Below are 18,647 nucleotides of genomic sequence, written 5' to 3'. Positions count from 1 at the left end.
TTCTCTTTTTTGTATCTCTGCCGGAGACTTTGGTATGTAGCAGAGGATGATGTTGGCCTCATAAAAGTAGGTTAGAGAGGATTCCCTCTTTTCTATTGATTGGAATAGTTTCAGAAGATGGAAGTACCAACTCCTCCCTTGCTTGTACCTCTGGTAGAATTCAGCTATGAATCCATCTGGTCTGGGCTTTTTTTTTTGGTAGGCTATTAATTGTTGCCTCCAATTTCCAGAATACTATTGGTCTATTCAGGATTCCAACTTCTTCCTGGATTTTAGTCTTGGAAGAGTGTAAGTGTCAGGAAATTATCCATTCTTCTAGATTTTCCAGTTTATTTGCGTAGAAGTGTTTATAGTATTATGATGGTAGTTTGTATTTTCTGTGGGGTCGGTGGTGATATCCCTTTATCATTTTTAATTCGTCAATTTGATTCTTCTCGTTTCCTTCTTTATTTTCGTCTTGCCTAGTGGTCTGTCAATTTTGTTGATCTTTTTCAAAAATAACTCCTGGATTCATTGTTATTGATGATTTTTTGGAGGGTTTTTGTGTCTCTATCTCCTTCAGTTCTGCTCTGATCTTAGTTATTTCTGGCCTTCTGCTGGCTTTCGAGATGTGTTTGCTCTTCTTCTCTAATTCTTTTTAATTCTGCGATGTTGATGTCAATTTTTAGATCTTTCATAGCTGCTCTTGTGGGTTTGGTGCTATAGAGTTCCTCTGCACTTGGCTGGTATGTCCCAGAATTCTAGTATATTTATATCTTTGTTCTCATTGGTAGAGACATCTTTATTTCTGTCTTCGCCGTTATGTGTACCCGGTAGTCATTCTCAGGAGCAGGTTATTTCAGTTTCCACATGTAGTTGGCGGTTTGATTGAGTTTCAGTCCTGGAGTTCTAGTTTGATTGCACTGTAGTCTGAGAGACAGTTTTATAATGAGTTCTATTTCTTAAATGCGTTTGCTGAGGTGCTTTGCTTCCAGTGCGTGTAGTGATTTGGAATAAATTACAATGAGTATAGCAACATGATTTATAATCTTTGCATTATATCCCAGTATTATTAGGATGACTGGGTCCTACTAGTATTTCTAGTTCTAGATCATGAGAATTGCCATACTATTTTTCACAATGGTTAGACTGGTTTTGATCCCGCAGCAGTGTAGGAAATGTTCCTGTTTCTTACGTCACTCTCCAGCATCTGTTATTTTTTCTGGCTTTTTTGTGGTCGCCATTCTAACTGGTGTGAGGATATGGTATCTCATTGTAGTTTTATTTTACGTCCTGATGGCCAGTGATGATAGGCATTTCTTTGTGTGTCTCTGTTGGCTGTATGAATGTCTTCTTTTGAAATGTCTGTTCATGTCCTTTGCCTACTTTTATTAAGTCGTTTGTTTTTCTTGTAAATTTGTTTGAGTTCTTTGTAGGTTCTGGATATTAGCCCTTTGTCAGATGAGTAGATTGCAAAAATTTTCTCCCATTCTGTAGGTTGCCTGTTCACTCTGATGGTAGCTCATTTTGCTGTGCAGAAGCTCTTTAGTTTAATTAGATCCCATTTGTCTTTTTGGCTTTAGTTGCCATTGCTTTTGGTGTTTTAGACATGAAGTCCTTGCCCATGCCTATGTCCTGAATGGTATTACCTAGGTTTTATTCTAGGGTTTTTATGGTATTAGGTCTAACATTTAAGTCTCTAATCCATCTTGAATTAATTTTCGTATAAGGAGTAAGGAAAAGATCCAGCTTCAGCTTTCTACTTATGGCTAGCCAATTTTCCCAGCACCATTTATTAAATAGGGAATCCTTTCCCCATTTCTTGTTTTTCTCAGGTTTGTCAAAGATCAGATGGCTGTAGATGTGTGGTATTATTTCTGAGGGCTGTGTTCTGTTCCATTGGTCTGTATCTCTGTTTTGGTACCAGTAGCATGCTGTTTTGGTTACTGTAGCCTTGTAGTATAGTTTGAAGTCAGGTAGCGTGATGCCTCCAGCTTTGCTCTTTTGGCTTAGGATTGTCTTGGCAATGCAGGCTCTTTTTTGGTTCCATATGAACTTTAAAGCAGTTTTTTTCCAATTCTGTGAAGAAAGTCATTGGTAGCTTAATGGGGATGGCATTGAATCTATAAATTACCTTGGGCAGTATGGCCATTTTCACAATATTGATTCTTCCTATCCATGAGCATGGTATGTTCTTCCATTTGTTTGTGTCCTTTTTTATTTCACTGAGCAGTGGTTTGTAGTTCTCCTTGAAGAGGTCCTTTATATCCCTTGTAAGTTGGATTCCTAGGTATTTTATTCTTTGAAGCTATTGTGAATGGGAGTTCATTCATGATTTGGCTCTCTGTTTGTCTGTTACTGGTGTATAAGAATGCTTGTGATTTTTTAATTATTATTATTATACTTTAAGTTCTAGGGTACATGTGCATAACGTGCAGGTTTGTTACATATGTATACTTGTGCCATGTTGGTGTGCTGCACCCATCAACTCGTCAGCACCCATCAACTCATCATTTACGTCAGGTATAACTCCCAATGCAATCCCTCCCCCCTCCCCCCTCCCCATGATAGGCCCCGGTGTGTGATGTTCCCCTTCCCGAGTCCAAGTGATCTCATTGTTCAGTTCCCACCTATGAGTGAGAACATGCGGTGTTTGGTTTTCTTTCTTGCGATAGTTTGCTAAGAATGATGGTTTCCAGCTGCATCCATGTCCCTACAAAGGACACAAACTCATCCTTTTTTATGGCTGCATAGTATTCCATGGTGTATATGTGCCACATTTTCTTAATCCAGTCTGTCACTGATGGACATTTGGGTTGATTCCAAGTCTTTGCTATTGCGAATAGTGCCGCAATAAACATACGTGTCCATGTGTCTTTATAGCAGCATGATTTATAATCCTTTGGGTATATACCCAGTAATGGGATGGCTGGATCATATGGTACATCTAGTTCTAGATCTTTGAGGAATCGCCATACTGTTTTCCATAATGGTTGAACTAGTTTACAATCCCACCAACAGTGTAAAAGTGTTCCTATTTCTCCACATCCTCTCCAGCACCTGTTGTTTCCTGACTTTTTAATGATCGCCATTCTAACTGGTGTTGAGATGGTATCTCATTGTGGTTTTGATTTGCATTTCTCTGATGGCCAGTGATGATGAGCATTTTTTCATGTGTCTGTTGGCTGTATGAATGTCTTCTTTTGAGAAATGCTTGTGATTTTTGCACATTAATTTTGTATCCTGAAACTTTGCTGAAGTTGCTTATCAGCTTAAGGAGATTTTGGGCTGAGACAAGGGGTTTTCAACATACAATCATGTCATCTGCAACAGGGACAATTTGACTTCTTCTTTTCCTAACTGAATGCCCTTTCTTTCTCTTGCCTGATTGCCCTAGCCAGAACTTCCAACACTATGTTGAATAGGAGTGGTGAGAGAGGGCATCCCTATCTTGTGCCAGTTTTCAAAGGAAATGCTTCCAGTTTTTAAATATTCAGTATAATATTACTAGGTTTGTCATATAAATAGTTTTACTATTTTGAGATACGCTCCATCAATACCTAATTTATTGAGAGTTTTAGCATGAAGGACCAAGGAATTTTGTCAGCTGGTCTTTCTGCATCTATTGAGATAATCATGTGGTTTTTGTCTTTGGTTCTGTTTATTGATTTGTATGTTGAACCAGCCTTGCATCCCAGGGATGAAGCCTTAATTTGATCATGATAAGCTTTTGATGTGCTGCTAGATTCAAGGTTTGCCAGTATTTTATTGAGGATTTTGTACCGGAGCAGTTCATCAGGGATATGGTCTAAAAATTTCTTTTTTTTTGTTGTGTCTCTGCCAGGCTTTGTATCAGGATGATGCTGGCCTCATAAAATGAGTGTTAGGGAGGATTCCTTCTTTTTCTGTTGATTGGAATAGTTTCAGAAGGAATGGCACCAGCTCCTGCTTGTACCTTTGGTAGAATTGCCAGAACTGCCTGTCCTTGGACTTTTTGGTTGGTAGGCTATTAATTATTGCCTCAATTTCAGAACCTGGCTGGTTCATTCAGGGATCTCAGCTTCTTCCTGGTTTAGTCTTGGGAGAGTGTAAGTGTCCAGGAGTTTATCCATTTCTTCTAGGTTTTCTAGTTTATTTGCCTAGAGGTGTTTATAGTATTCTCTGATGGTAGCTTTGTATTTCTGTGGGAGTCGGTGGTGATATTCCCTTTATCATTTTTATTGCATCTATTTGATTCTCTTTCTTTTTATTAGTCTTGCTATGGTCTATCAATTTTGTTGATCTTTTTCAAAACCAGCTCCTAGATTCATTAATTTTTTGAGTGGTTTTGTGTCTCTATCTCCTTCAGTTCTGGGTTTCCTTGATCTTGGGGTTATTTTGCCTTCTGCTAGCTTTGAATGTGTGCTCTTGCTTCTCCAGTTCTTTTTAATTGTGATGTTAGGGCTGTCAATTTTGATCTTTCCTGCTTTCTCTCAGGGCATTTAGTGCTATAAATTTCTACACACTGCTTTAAATGTGTCCCAGAGATTCTGGTATGTTGTATCTTTGTTCTCATTGATTTCAAAGAACATCTTTATTTCTGGCTCTCATTTCATTATGTACCCAGTAGTCATTCAGGAGCTGGTTGTTCAGTTTCCATGTAGTTGAGCCGTTTTGATTGAGTTTCTTAGTCCTGAGTTCTAGTTTGATTGCACTGTGGTCTGAGAGAGTTTGTTATAATTTCTGTTCTTTTACATTGGCTGAGGAGTGCTTTACTTCCAACTATGTGGTCAATTTTGGAATAAGTGCGATGTGGTGCTGAGAAGAATGTATATTCTGTTGATTTAGGGTGGAGAGTTCTGTAGATGTCTATTAGGTCCACTTGGTGCAGAGTTGAGTTCAATTCCTGGATATCCTTGTTAACTTTCTGTCTCGTTGATCTGTCTAATGTTGACAATGGGGTGTTAAAGTCTCCCATTATTATTGTATGGGAGTCTAAGTCTCTTTGTAAGTCTCTAAGGACTTGCTTTATGAATCTGGGTGCTCCTGTATTGGGTGCATATATATTTAGGATAGTTAGCACTTCCTGTTGAATTGATCCCTTTACCATTATGTAATGGCCTTCTTTGTCTCTTTTGATCTTTGATGGTTTAAAGTCTGTTTTATCAGAGACTAGGATTGCAACCCCTGCTTTTTTTTGTTTTCCATTTGCTTGGTATATCTTCCTCCATCCCTTTATTTTGAGCCTATGTGTGTCTCTGCATGTGAGATGGGTCTCCTGAATCCAGCAAACTGATGGGTCTTGACTCTATCCAATTTGCCAGTGTGTGTCTTTTAATTGGACCATTTAGTCCATTTACATTTAAGGTTAATATTGTTATGTGTGAACTTGATCCTGTCACTGTGATATTAGCTGGTTATTTTGCTCGTTAGTTGATGTAGTTTTTTCCTAGCATCGATGGTCTTTACATTTTGGCATGTTTTTGCAATGGCTGGTACTGGTTGTTCCTTTCCATGGTTAGTGCTTCCTTCAGGGTCTCTTGAAGGGCAGGCCTGGTGGTGACAAAATCTCTAAGCATTTGCTTGTCTGTAAAGGATTTTATTTCTCCTTCACTTATGCAACTTAGTTTGGCTGGATATGAAATTCTGGGTTGAAAATTCTTTTCTTTAAGAATGTTGAATATTGGCCCCCACTCTCTTCTGGCTTGTAGAGTTTCTGCCGAGAGATCTGCTGTTAGTCTGATGGGCTTCCCTTTGTGTGTAACCCAACCTTTCTCTCTGGCTGCCCTTAACATTTTTTCCTTCTTTGTGCTGGTTACGTAGTTCCTCCTTTAGGTCTGAGAAGTTTGATCGACTGAAGCCTTCTTCTCTCAACTCGTCAAAATCATTGTCCATCCAGCTTTGTTCCGTTGCTGGTGATGAGCTGCGTTCCTTTGGAGGGGGAGATGTGCTCTGATTTTTTGAATTTCCAGCTTTTCTGCCCTGCGTTTTCCCCATCTTTGTGGTTTTATCTGCCTTTGGTCTTTGATGCTGGTGACGTACTGATGGGGTTTTGGTGTGGGTGTCCTTTCTGTTTGTTAGTTTTCCTTCTAACAGTCAGGACCCTCAGCTGCAGATCTGTTGGAGTTTGCTTGAGGACCACTCCAGACCCTGTTTGCCTGGGTATCAGCAGTGGAGGCTGCAGAAGATAGAATATTGCTGAATAGCAAGTGTTGCTGTCGGATTCTTGCTCTGGAAACTTTGTTTCAGAGATGTGCCTAGCCATGTGAGGTGTGAGGTGTCAGTATGCACCTAGTGGGGGATGTCTCCCAGTTAGGCTACTCAGGGGTCAGGGACCCACTTGAGCAGGCAGTCTGTCTGTTCTCAGATCTCAACGTCTGTGCTGGGAGACCCACTGCTCTCTTCAAAGTTGTCAGACAGGGTCATTTACATCTGCAGAGGTTTCTGCTGTTTTTTGTTTAGCTATGCCCTGTCCACAGAGGAGGAGTCTTCAGAGGCAGGCAGGCCTCCTTGAGCTGCGGTAGGCTCCACCCAGTTCAAGCTTCCCACAGCTTTATCTACTTAAGCCTTATCAGTGGTGGGTGCCCCTCCCCCAGCCTCACTGCCACCTTGCAGTTAGATCTCAGACTGCTGTGCTAGCAATGAGGGAGGCTCCATGGGCGTGGGACCCTCTGGGCCAGGTGTGGGATACAATCTCCTGGTGTGCCGTTTGCTAAGACCCTTGGTAAAGTGCACTATTAGGTTGGGAGTTACCCGATTTTCCAGGTGTTGTGTGTCTCAGTTTCCCTTGGCTGGGAAAAGGGATTCCCTTCCCCCTTGTGCTTCCCAGGTGAGGCGATGCCTCGCCCTGCTTCAGCTCTCGCTTGTCGGGCTGCACCAGCTGACCAGCACTGATTGTCCGGCACTCCCCAGTGAGATAAACCCAGTACCTCAGTTGAAAATGCAGAAATCACCCGTCTTCTGTGTCGCTCGCACTGGAAGCTGGAGGCTGGAGCTGTTCCTATTTGGCCATCTTGCTCAGGAACCTAGGCTGTTCTTAAGTTAAAGAGGCACCAACATCTCTGTGAAATATTTGTATGTTAGAATAAGCCCTGTATCACCTCCATGGCCTTGATCTGTCATACATACACAATAATAATAGACATTACTGGTAGAAAGTTTGTGTATTACATTTACATTTTATTTTTGTTATTTCAAATTATTTTAGAATAGAAAATATATTGTAAGGGCACCTAAAATGCTCAAGAATGTCGCTTCTACTACCCTCTCTGGAATTGTACTTATTTCTACTCCATTAGTAGAATCCTATATCTGGATTCATGGAAGTTCATGATATAAAATCAGCACAGATTGGAAGTAATGTTTTTCTCTCAGGCTGGCTCATTTCACTTATTCTGAAGATGAATACCCAAAGACCTTAGAAAAACCGCATTCCTACTATTAAACCAAGTACCATTGTCCCTGAGTCATCTGGGCCATTGAAGTGAATGATCTCTTTTGCAGGATGAATTTTATGTATTGGCTGTCAGTATATACCTAACTAAACTATAAAGCTAACTTCTAAACCTTATTACATTTTGTTTCATTGCAAGTTCACTGAAGTAAGCAAATGTTCCTTTATTTTCCCACCGCAGTGGATCCTTACAAAGCTAGAAGAAGCAAGAGAACCTTCTCCGAGCCTCTGACAGAGAACACTGCCTGAAGACACACAGCAATAAGGAATTACAGCTCCTAGACTGTACCTTTCAAAACCTGTTTGGGAAGCATATTACAGAAATAATTTCAAGTACCCTGTATTTTGGATGATTAAAAAAAAACAAAAAACAGAATCAGGTAAAACAGCTATGTGATTAAAATATTTCAATTCTTCAGCAATTACCTGGTTTTCTAACTTGAATCATGCATCTATTTATAATTATAATTATTTTGTAAAAGAAGAAAAAATTATGAATCTTAAATATTTGCTCCAAGTTTTTCTCTGTAATGGTGGAGAGGCTGCCCGTAATTCATCTCCACATGGAGCCAAGTTTAATGTTTCTAGTTCACATTTTGAACTTCCATCATGCTTATATCAGACTCCCTGAGTGATGGGTAAACAATCAAATCAAACATTGCCTCAGTGGTATCAAGAGAACTTTGGTGGTGGTTTCTTCAGAATCATGAAGTTCTTTTTATAGACAAATATTTTGATATTATTTTCCTTATTTTTAATATAAAGGATAGGTTTGAATTATACTTAAAATGCATAGCATGATTATTTAAAACAATCTTTTAAAATACAATTTATAACATAGATTGAAGCCTCCCCTTAAGAAAACTTAAAGAAATTAGTATGCTACTCAAAAAAGGAAGTCTCTGAGAACTTTAGGGACTTTGAAATATTTCCTCAAGCGTATTTCATGAGATCTACTTGGTTTATCCAAGTCATGTTTTTAATAGACTGCTAATATCAAAGGAGAATATCTAAAGCCTTAACAATGCCTACTTTCCATTCACTGTTAACATGGAATATACAAAATTCCCAACATCTTAGATACAGTGAATTATGCTTCCAACAGACAGTCCTTCTCATAAGTAAGTGTATGTACCCTGAAATCTAGCCCAATAAGCTGTCCTGTTGCCAACAGATTGAGAATTTCTGGTTTGCTTTCTCTACAGTTATTCAAATGAGAGTCACTCTTCTAAATTTACAGTTCATCACAGAAATCATCAGCTATACATTAGTAAAAATAAGGACATGAGGTTTTCTTTCTTGGTTTTTGTCCAAGATCTTTGCACCTTAATATTAATGGACTGTTTCAGGTAAAAGGGAATGAATGTATGATTGTGAACTATGAAGAGAATGATGCAGGATCCTATTTAGATACTGAATAATACAGAGTATTCAATGCATGTTGTATGTGCCACCAAGTTATTATAAACTGTTTTTGGAATTGAAGACTCTGTATAGTCAATGGTTGTGAAATTCTTCTCAGGCTCCTAAAACCCTTGCTTTGTTGTAAAAGCTAAAATAAACAGCATGCTATATTGTAATTGTTATTTCTTGCTGACCAAATCTACTTAATGCTTCTGATTTCTCTCTGATGACTAAAACACATTGTTTATTCTCAGTAGTTTCTCCCAAAATGCTTTTTGCTCTGCTGAACTTAAATTGAATCAAATCACACGTTTCAAACCACATGAAAGTGTGTTTCCATGTTGACCTTTTTATAAAAAAAAAGAAAAAAAAGTGCATATTTTCTCTGTTGCTAAGCTCCTCCAGTTTTGCTTTTGTCAGAATTAAACCTAAGAGTAGAGGTAGTCAGAGAGCTTGCATCAGATTGTCCTCATACAAAACAAAATACTTCATTACCCATTCCAATGTTATGATTTCACCAGTCTCAGAAAAATTACAGCCCCCCTGCCTCCCTGGGTGTAGTGTCGTGAAGCAGAAAAGCCTTACACAAATAGTAAACATAGAAATTCTTCTGGTGTCCTCTGGCAGCCAGCAGGAGTGGGTCTTGTAACTAGTCCACATAGAAAGGATAGTGCCTGTCTTTCTTGTTCCCTTGCCATAAGAATCATGAAATATCTCTTCTTCTTCTTTCCCTGCCACTGGTTTACACGTCACCTCCTCCCATGGCTTCCTTGTCTCTAGAGGGACCCACACTTTCAAGAGCTACATCGTATCATTTGTTTTAGAAGCTTGTCTTCATCTAAACAAAAACACTAAGAACATCCGTAGATCACTGGATAACGAGTCAGTGTTTTTAGCATCACATTTTACAATTTAGTTTTTGTTTGATTCTATAGCCCATTTTTCTTGAAGGTTAGAATATACAATCGTCTTGTATTTGAAAACCATCTGCCCTAAATTACATTTAACTACAATAAATGGCTCTCTGCTGGAGAAATTTAAGCTTGTCTTTTAAGTTGTTTGGTGGTGGCTATGGAATGAGGTGTTCAGTCTTGTGCCCCTTCCATGTATTATTTGCTAACTCTATTACTAGGCCCTTAATTCCAGCATAGCATGTCTTCTGGTCTATGATAATTATGCGAGGACCAAGACAGAGTTCCCTGCCAACTCTCCACCAGAAAATCATAAGTCATTGGAAAGAGCGACTTTGATTTCTTCACATTTAGAAAATACTCTCTGAGCCAAAAGGCACGTACACTTCTCCAGTGTCTTCCCTTGTAGAGTGTATATATTTGCTGCTTTTCCTCTCCTGTTTGCAAAAATCCCAAGGTCAGTTTAGTGTGGCTGAGTTGTTATCTGGACTCTAAATAATCATTACCACCTGTAGGCAGTTCTTACCTACCCCTCTTCTCCACAATCCTAATCCATTTGGAGGCAACTATCCTGTGGCCTCCAAATGAATCAGTCTTTCTTAGACTTACATGATCTTTTCTATAATAATTCTCTCTCTCATTTCTTCTGATGGTAATAGCAGTAATATTGTTCCAGTGAATATCCATGCACCTAGCTCATCTCACACAGTAGCATCCCACACAGTAGCATCGTATTACTGTCTGGTAAAAAGTAAGATTAAATTAAAAGGACTCTACACAGTGCTGAATTTCCTGCACCTAAATTACCCAGTTATCACTTGCCAGTATTCGTTGATCCCTCAGGCTATGTCAAGTGCCCCTTCACGTAGGCCCCTGTATTAAAAAGATTGGTACAATATACTTGATGAGTTTGCCTGTAGAAGCTCAAAGTATGTGCCAAATACATTGACAGTGGATGCTTTGGTGGCTCAGCCAACACAGATCAGAGAAATCTTTTCGGGTTCCAGGGCTATTGCTTGTTACCTTTTGTCAGGATCAACCCAAATCCTCAGGGATGCTGTTTTTCCACACTAAGTCCTAACTCATTAGTGGGTCATGAAATCAACGCAACAGCTCAAGACCAGTATATTTTAAAAGTGAAATAAAAAATAGAGGAACAATAGAGCATGTAAAATGGTTAAGTATTGGTTCCTGTTTCAGCGAAATCTTCTATTTACTGTGTATACGGGGTCACAAGATAAAGTGTTTCCTATTAGGAAATGCAATTGAAAAAAAGAAAGCTTGAAAGACTCTGCAGGAGGCATGGGCCATCCAGTGACTGTTGGAAGAGTCTGGATTGTGTGGAGCCTGACCTTAGATAAGGAGCAGCAGATCTACAGCTCAGGAAGGCTAGAGAGGCTCAGCACTTTCTCTTTTGAGTGAGAAGATGGAATCGCTCGTTTGGTTTCTGAAACATTTTTCTTCTCTGCTGTGTATCAGGCACCTCGTATGATCCAGTGGAACCAGAAAAGGCATAGAAAAATCAGATCCACAAACAGCACCCACAAAAGGCCACAGCAGTCTTTTTTTTACCTAGATGTACTTTAACCTCTTTACCACTAAGCATTTTACTATCATAGAATTGGGGACAGACATTGTCCTTTGGAGTCCGTTGAATTTGCACCATCTTCCTTTTGGCTGATTGACCATACAGGTGGCAAAGGCCTTTAAAAATGGGGAGCTAATATGGAGGGCACATTCTGGTAGGGCCAAAATATTCACTATGCAAATATCAATGCCTTTTTACCAAAAACAGTGGATTTCCTCATTGCTTTAAGATCCAAGTAGAAAAGGTAAATAACTCACATTCCATATGCAGGACTCAATACAGACTTAGTCAATCTGATTTTCGTTGGTGCTATTCAGTATAGCACAACTCTAAAAGGAACCCCATTCACTCTCCTGCTTAGTCCTTTGAAATATACTTTTGAAGTTATCCCTTATCATTAATGGCAACCTAATCAAGCTAGGATTCGTCCGTTAAAATTGCGATTCTTGTAATCTGTACTGTCCATTTTTGGCCACTCCGACTGTTAGAGCAAACTTTTCTCCACTGTCACAATTGGTCTAAAGTAGTATTTGTTTCAGGACTATCCGAAAAGCAAAGCCGGCACATTGAGAAGATACAGAATCCTACTCTATTACACACCTTACTCATGTTTCTTTGATTGAAACCTTTTTCTACTTTATATTTCCTCTTTTGTAAAGTAAATTTTTCCATGTCGTTTAAAAAATTTTTTACTTTAGAATTACAGATGAGTTCTTTTTTTAAAGCATTATGGCATTAAAAAAAAAAAATTTTGGTTACCCAAAAAGCTATACAAGAAATATAACTTCAATTTTTTTAGGCTGATATGGGTATTTTTTAAAGTTTTTATTACTTTATACAAATACAAATTATAGTTTAACACCTGCTATGATGATAGATATCACACTGTTATGATAGAAAATCCCTGTCATTGAACTATTCATTTAGTGTTACTCTGATACCTCAACAATGTGCTCCTTCTAATGAAGTCCTTGTAACAAGAAACCCTGTGAGATTGGTATAATGAGATATCTAATAATCAGAAGTATAATTAAAGTAGAACATGTTGGAAAATCCCAACATTTCCTGTTATGCCATCGTACCTCCGGTGTTCAGTTCATTACTCAAAAGTTCCCAATTCTCGGGCTGAAAAACATTCAAGTAAAAATGTAGCATAGATTACACTGAAATATTTTCAATATTGATGATTTAATAGCCACACTCACAAACTATTAGGAATGGTATCTGGGACTTGTTACAAGGTCAGATAGATTGTTACAGACTTTTAAAAATAATTATCTCTGTATATGACTGTGTATTACATATAAAAATGATTTTTTCAGGAAAGGTGCACTTTAAAAATATTCTCTTGCTAGTTTTTTTAATTGATCAAATAGCCTGTGCTGCTTTGGAATGTTTCTTTGATGAAAATATGGTCATTGATTATGATAGTTTTAAAAATATCTATTTCTGCATTGCTGCAGGATTTCCTACACTTTTCTGTTCCTCATTCCTCTTTTATGTGTGCTTGGCTCAGTTGCCTGTTACACAGTCTCTGCCTTGGTTTTGTGTATTCTAAGATAATTTATAAACACAGATGTTTACAGTGAAGTTCTTCCTTTTGAAACTAATCTTATTCTTTTATTCCTCTCTCTAAAAATTGGTTGGCCATGCTCACTAATGACTTTCTTAACAATAATCATTTCTTGGTATTGGTAGATTTGGATTGCATGGTAAGATGAGTGTCCATTTTCACCATGTATACCTTTGTCAAATAAAGATTTCTGATCTTTGGTCTGCTTCTGTTTTTAGTTTTTTGATAGAACTGGAAACATTATCAATAGCTTACCCTTGCCTATATAAATTCCACCCTCTTTGGGGCTTAAATAAATGTGAATAACAGATTGTCCAAGGTCCTGATTTTTCAGTCAAAGCAGGCGACATTCCAGCCCTGCATGATCATTGCTGACTAAAAGCTTGGGAGTGGTATGGTATAGTACCTAGTGAAATTTTTTTTTTTTTTTTTTTTTTTTTTGAGACAGAGTCTTGCTCTGTCACCAGGCTGGAGTGCAGTGGCACAATCTTGGCTCACTGCAACCTCCATCTCCCAGGTTCAAGCGATTTTCCTGCCTCAGCCTCCTGAGTCGCTGGGACTACAGGTGCGCACCACCACACCCAGTTAATTTTTGTATTTTTTAGTTTTAGTAGAGATGGGGTTTCACCGTGTTGGCCAGGATGGTCTCAACCTAGTGAATTCTTAACCACCGACATTCTGCCTCTTAACCTTAGAAAACTCCCCATGACTCATTTCCCCAGTAAGTAATGAGTATATTGAATGAAGGGCCAGGAGGGAATTTTCTACTGGCAGAATCAACATTGGCAGAGGTAATTCACCTCTGATGTTGAGAGTCTAGCCTTTCCACGCCTTAAGAAAATATTGTTACCACCCTTTGAATGACTTATTTAACAGCCCTCCTACAACTAGAATATGGAAAGCCATCATTTTCTTGTATGCTTTAAGTGGTCAGCCAACTATAAATTAACAAAAACTCAATGCTAGAAAGTGCTTGAAATAAGAAATGGAATTCTTCATTGTTTAATTTCCCCAATTACTGGATTCTGTTGAACCCTTTTTATGTTAATTGGCTAGTGAAACCCAGTCCATAGCCTCTAGCCCACCATGGGTGGGGAGGGGGATTGTCTTGTATTTTGTTTGTGCTTCTAGATATCCTAAAGAGCTCCACTCCCCTCCCTCTGTTCTCGTGCAAAATTGTCTCGGCTATTTCTGGACCTTTACTGTTCTAGATAAATTTTAACATCAATCTGTGAACTTCCACAAAAGTTGTTGTTAATTGCATTGATCTCTTGAGTAAGGATTCATTTTTTTAAAGTTAGATGTTGCTATTGTAGAATCGCTACATATCAGAATAATTTGTCTTTTTCAGCACTTGGAATTGTTCCCACAGAATGGGGACGCATGGTTCCATAAAGTATGTTAGCCAACCGAGGTGCATTTTATAGACTGATTTGAGATAGACACTTCATACCTTATATCCCCAAATGGTGTGTGTGTGCGTGCAGGCGTGTGTGCACACATGCACAAAACCATCTTGGGCCTTTAGTGTGGAGCACTCTTACTTCCCAGGGATTCTCCTTCTGCTTGACCCAGCCAGCTACTGAGGGAACTGCAGCATGCCACGATGATGCGTACAGACTTGCCTTGAAAGGAGGAATCTTAAGAAAGTTTCCGAGTTACTATTAAGGCCACAGCATTTTCCTGTTTAGGAGCAGAACCATCAGTCAACCATGAGCTCTAAGAAACACAACATAACCCAATGATAATAGCAGAATGGTATATTCTTAGCCTCCTCAGAAAGGCACAGCATACATAATTCAAACAGCAAATCTGTAGTGGCCATCAGAACTTTGGCAGGGTTACATAACATTTGTCAAACAGTGTGGGCTTTTAGCCATTTCATACGTTTACAAGACCTAGTCATATACTATACATTGGGGATAAAAATGTATATATACACACACACACATTTTTCACCAATACAACATACATGCTCTCTAGAGCCCATTACTCTATGCCAGCTTTGGCTTCGTGGTGATCAAATTGTGGCAAAGCTAAGTTAGATATACTTGTATATCTATTAATTTGGCTTAGAAAATTAACACACAAAAAGAACTAAGTGTTCAAAAAAAACTTTGCCATCTTTGGTGGCAAGTTAAAGGAGTCAGCCTTCAGCATGAGGTGAAAATTAAAAATGTCTCTAAATTACAAGATTTAATAAAAAGCTTCAGACTCATTAGCATTTTTTAAAAAGTCACCCAAATTAGTTCTAGAGGTTTCAAGGCATGATATATAAACAGGCTCCTTGCTTACATAATTTTAATTGCTATTTTTAAACATATTTGAAATTTAAAACTAAATCAAAGTGGCCTTTAAAAATTCTAGAAAACACCAAATTCAAAAATTACACAAAATCTTACAGCCAAAAGTCAAGAAAATAATTATTAAAACAATTTGGGATGCAAGGACTTTTAAAGTATTTTGGTAAACTCAAATGTCTTCCAAGTTCCATCACCCATCTCTGTCTCCATGATCTGCATGGCGTCCTTAGTGCCTGTCACGGGGCTGGCTCTGGAGATGTCAGAAGCACTTGCAAATAAAACAAGGAGTTTGCAAATCACATCTTCTGTTATGGGGGAGGAGTGGGCAGCAGCTTTTAAACAAGGTTGAATTCCCTTAGGTTTAGCTGTAGAATTGTGTCTTTGACAGCAGCAAACACAAAGCGAATGTTGTCTGTATCTGTAGCACATGTGAAGTGAGAGTAGATGACTTTCTCTTTGTCAGGATTCTGATCTTGGTAAAGCTTCAGGATAAAGTCTCTGGCAGCTTTGACATCCTGCTTTGGTCCTAGTCACAAGTGCAATTAGGGGAATAAAGACACAGACTTAACACCATGTCCTCCCAAGAACCATTTTTGTTTGTTTGTTTGTTTTTTGAGACAGAGTCTTGCTCTGTAGCCCAGGTTGGAGTACAGTGGTGCAATCTCAGCTCACTGCAACCTCCACTTTTGGGGTTCAAGCAATTCTCCTTCCTCAGCCTCCCAAGTAGCTGGGATTACAGATGCGTGCCACTACGTGCAGCGATTTTGTATTTTTAGTAGAGACGGGGTTTTACCATGTTGGCCACACTGGTCTTGAACTCCTGACCTCAGGTGATCCACCCACCTTGGCCTCCCAAAGTGCTGGGATTACAGGTGTAAGCCACTGTGCCTGGCCCCAAGAACCATTTTTTAATGTACTCTTGTTCTTATTTGAGATCCTGCTTTGATCTTTATTTCTAGGGAACAGTTTACCTGCAGCATTATTTTTATGGTATCTCATCATGAACCCATAAAATAGTCATATTTTAAAATGTCCTCTGGTATCTAAAAATTGTACTTTATGGCGATTTGTTTAAACATAGTGACCCAATTTGTCTGATTTGGACCACTTTTGAAGAGAAGTAATCCTTGCTAACACATATGGACAGACAGCTCTGGTCTAGGAGAGATAAAAGGAAGAATGTGGGAACTAACATTATCAGGCTGATTTTAAAGCTCGAGGGTGCTATACTGCACAGCCAGTATGGTTAGTAAAAGGGGAAAGAAGAGAGCTGAAACATGAATCCACTAAATAGCAGTGTCAAACTGAATGTTTGAGATCTCCTGTACCAGAAACAATTAGCAACAGGGCATGAGACTCTCCTACCTTGGACATGTTATGTATAAAGAGCTTCAGAGTCTGCCATGTGTCTGGGAAAAGGGATGCCACAGTCTAACATACACATAAGAAGCACCAGGTACTCCAACTGGCACGAGGAATGCACAGATAAATCAAGCAGATCTCTGCCCTCACGGAGCCAACTGGGAAGAAAGCTGAGTGAGCAGAGGATACGACATAGCGTGATGTGGCCAAGAGAGCAAGCGGGGATCAGGCTGCCAAGGGAGCAGAAAGGAGGAGGCACCCCTACTGCAGACCGGATGGGCAGGGGAGGCCAGAAATGCTCCCAGAGAAGGGGAGGCCTTTGCTGGGTTTTGGAGAACAACGTGGAGGCAGTGAAAGGAGTTGGCAAGGATATTCCCAGCACGCAGGGAAGCGTGTGTGGAGGTGCTTCGGTGAAAACACACAATGGTGCAACTAGAGCTTCTGTTTGAAGGTGGGAATAGGGAGAGAGGGTGTTCTAGGCAGACCAGGGACACCCTTTTTGCTGTGGTAACTCTAGACTGATGCCCAGGAGGTAGACAAGATCAACACAGAAATACCGTCCACAAGATAGACACTTACCTGTGTATTCTGGGAAATAGCTAATTAGATGAGAGTACATGATTTTCTCTTCCAAAAGATCCTTCTTGTTCAAGAATAAAATCACAGACGAATTCAGAAACCAGGGGTAGGTGATGATGGTTTTAAATAAGGCTTTGCTCTCTTCCATGCGGTTCTAAGTGAAAAACAAGGGACTTGGGATGAAGTAGAAAGGAAATATTTTGGAAACAACATGGCACATTGCCAGTCCATCCATCTCTTCCCTTGCCCAGCTGCAGTCTCTGGACCACTGTCTGCTGAAGCTGGTGAGCATGTGGAGCCCAAGGCAACAGGCCTCCTACTTCTGTTTGCCCCTCCCCAAGCCTCTTACCAACCTTCCCCTTCTGGGTCGCCTCTCCTGTTGCATCCCAGGTCTTCTCCAGCCCAAAACTCACAGGGAGGAAATAAGAAAGGCTTTGGTGCAACTTGGAGAAGGAAGGTTCCTACCCACATTTGACAAATTTCCTGTGTCATGTGATCATTGGAATTACCAAGTAGGGAAGTGCCAACTTCAGACCTGACACGGCCACCTCAGTTGGTTATGGGCTTCCAGACTGGGCCTCAGCAGTCAAATGAAAAGGCTCTTCCAGCAAGGCCACTGCCCCTAGGAATGCTAGACATTGGCAGAGACGGGAGGCAGTGCTACTGTGAACCCACCCTGTGCCACACTTTATAAGCAGAGCAGTGGCCCGTTTGATGGGTGAGCATACTGTTGTTCAGAACGTCTTTTTTTGTTTTTTGTTTTTTGTTTTGTTTTTTTTTTTTTGAGATGGAGTCTCACTCTGTTGCCCAGGCTAGAGTGCAGTGGCACGATCTCGGCTCACTGCAACCTCCAGCTCCTGGGTTCAAGCGATTCTCCTGCCTCAGCCTCCCGAGTAGCTGGGACAACAGGTGTGTACCACCACGCCCGGCTAATTTTTTGTATTTTTAGTAGTGACAGCGTTTCACTGTGTTAGCCAGGATGGTCTCAATCTCCTGACCTCGTGATCTGCCTGCCTCGGCCTCCCAAAATGCTGAGATTACAGGCGTGAGCCACCATGCCCGGCCTTATCTGGAATATTTAAATAACTTTCCCGAACCCCTGTAATAGTGGGACCTGGGGAAGGTTACGTAGAAAGACAGTGATAATTTCTACATGTCAGACATTGGCAAGAAGATACTAAATGCTCCTAATTTACTGAGAGCAGACAGGGCACAAACAAATCTTATCTGTGACAATAATTGTTCTAGATAGCATTCCGTTCTTTCTCAAGTATTTCTGAGAGGAAAGAAATAAGAACTTCCCTGTAGGGAAGGAAGGGATCAGAGTGAAAAACATCCAAGCTCAGCACACACACTCAACAGGGCCATGCCATCAATCACTCTTTCCCCACAACGTCCAGACACCCAGGCTCCTTCTGCCACTCCGTGCACTTTGGGGGAATTACGATCTGGAATGTATTAAAGCTTTAAAATTTATTATGATCTTATTGATAATGATCTCCAAGGAAATAAAGTA

General features: G+C 39.8%; 2 protein-coding genes across 5 annotated transcripts in view; one reads left to right on the top strand and one right to left on the bottom strand.

The window, feature by feature from the left end:
• Nucleotides 1–13,086, top strand: part of VPS13A (vacuolar protein sorting 13 homolog A) — a 256,982-nt gene extending 243,896 nt beyond the window's left edge. For all 4 annotated transcript variants that reach the window (XR_001895953.3, XM_017949941.3, XM_017949938.3 and 1 more), the window contains one exon: nucleotides 7,593–13,086. Coding sequence is in view for 3 of the 4 variants with exons in the window: in XM_017949941.3 (XP_017805430.2) it covers nucleotides 7,593–7,643 (51 nt within the window). In the remaining variant the exon portion in view is untranslated. The remainder of the gene's footprint in view (nucleotides 1–7,592) is intronic.
• Nucleotides 13,087–14,631: 1,545 nt separating this feature from the next.
• Nucleotides 14,632–18,647, bottom strand: part of LOC101022282 (guanine nucleotide-binding protein subunit alpha-14) — a 221,603-nt gene continuing 217,587 nt past the window's right edge. The window contains exons 6-7 of the mRNA XM_003911836.5: nucleotides 17,132–17,285; nucleotides 14,632–15,716 (exon numbers count right to left, since the gene is read on the bottom strand). Coding sequence (XP_003911885.1) covers nucleotides 15,526–15,716; nucleotides 17,132–17,285 — 345 coding nt within the window. The 3' untranslated portion in view covers nucleotides 14,632–15,525. The remainder of the gene's footprint in view (nucleotides 15,717–17,131; nucleotides 17,286–18,647) is intronic.

This window comes from Papio anubis, chromosome 13, assembly GCF_008728515.1.
Source record: "Papio anubis isolate 15944 chromosome 13, Panubis1.0, whole genome shotgun sequence".
NCBI lineage: Eukaryota > Metazoa > Chordata > Mammalia > Primates > Cercopithecidae > Papio > Papio anubis.
This window is presented reverse-complemented; position numbering and strand designations above follow the sequence as displayed.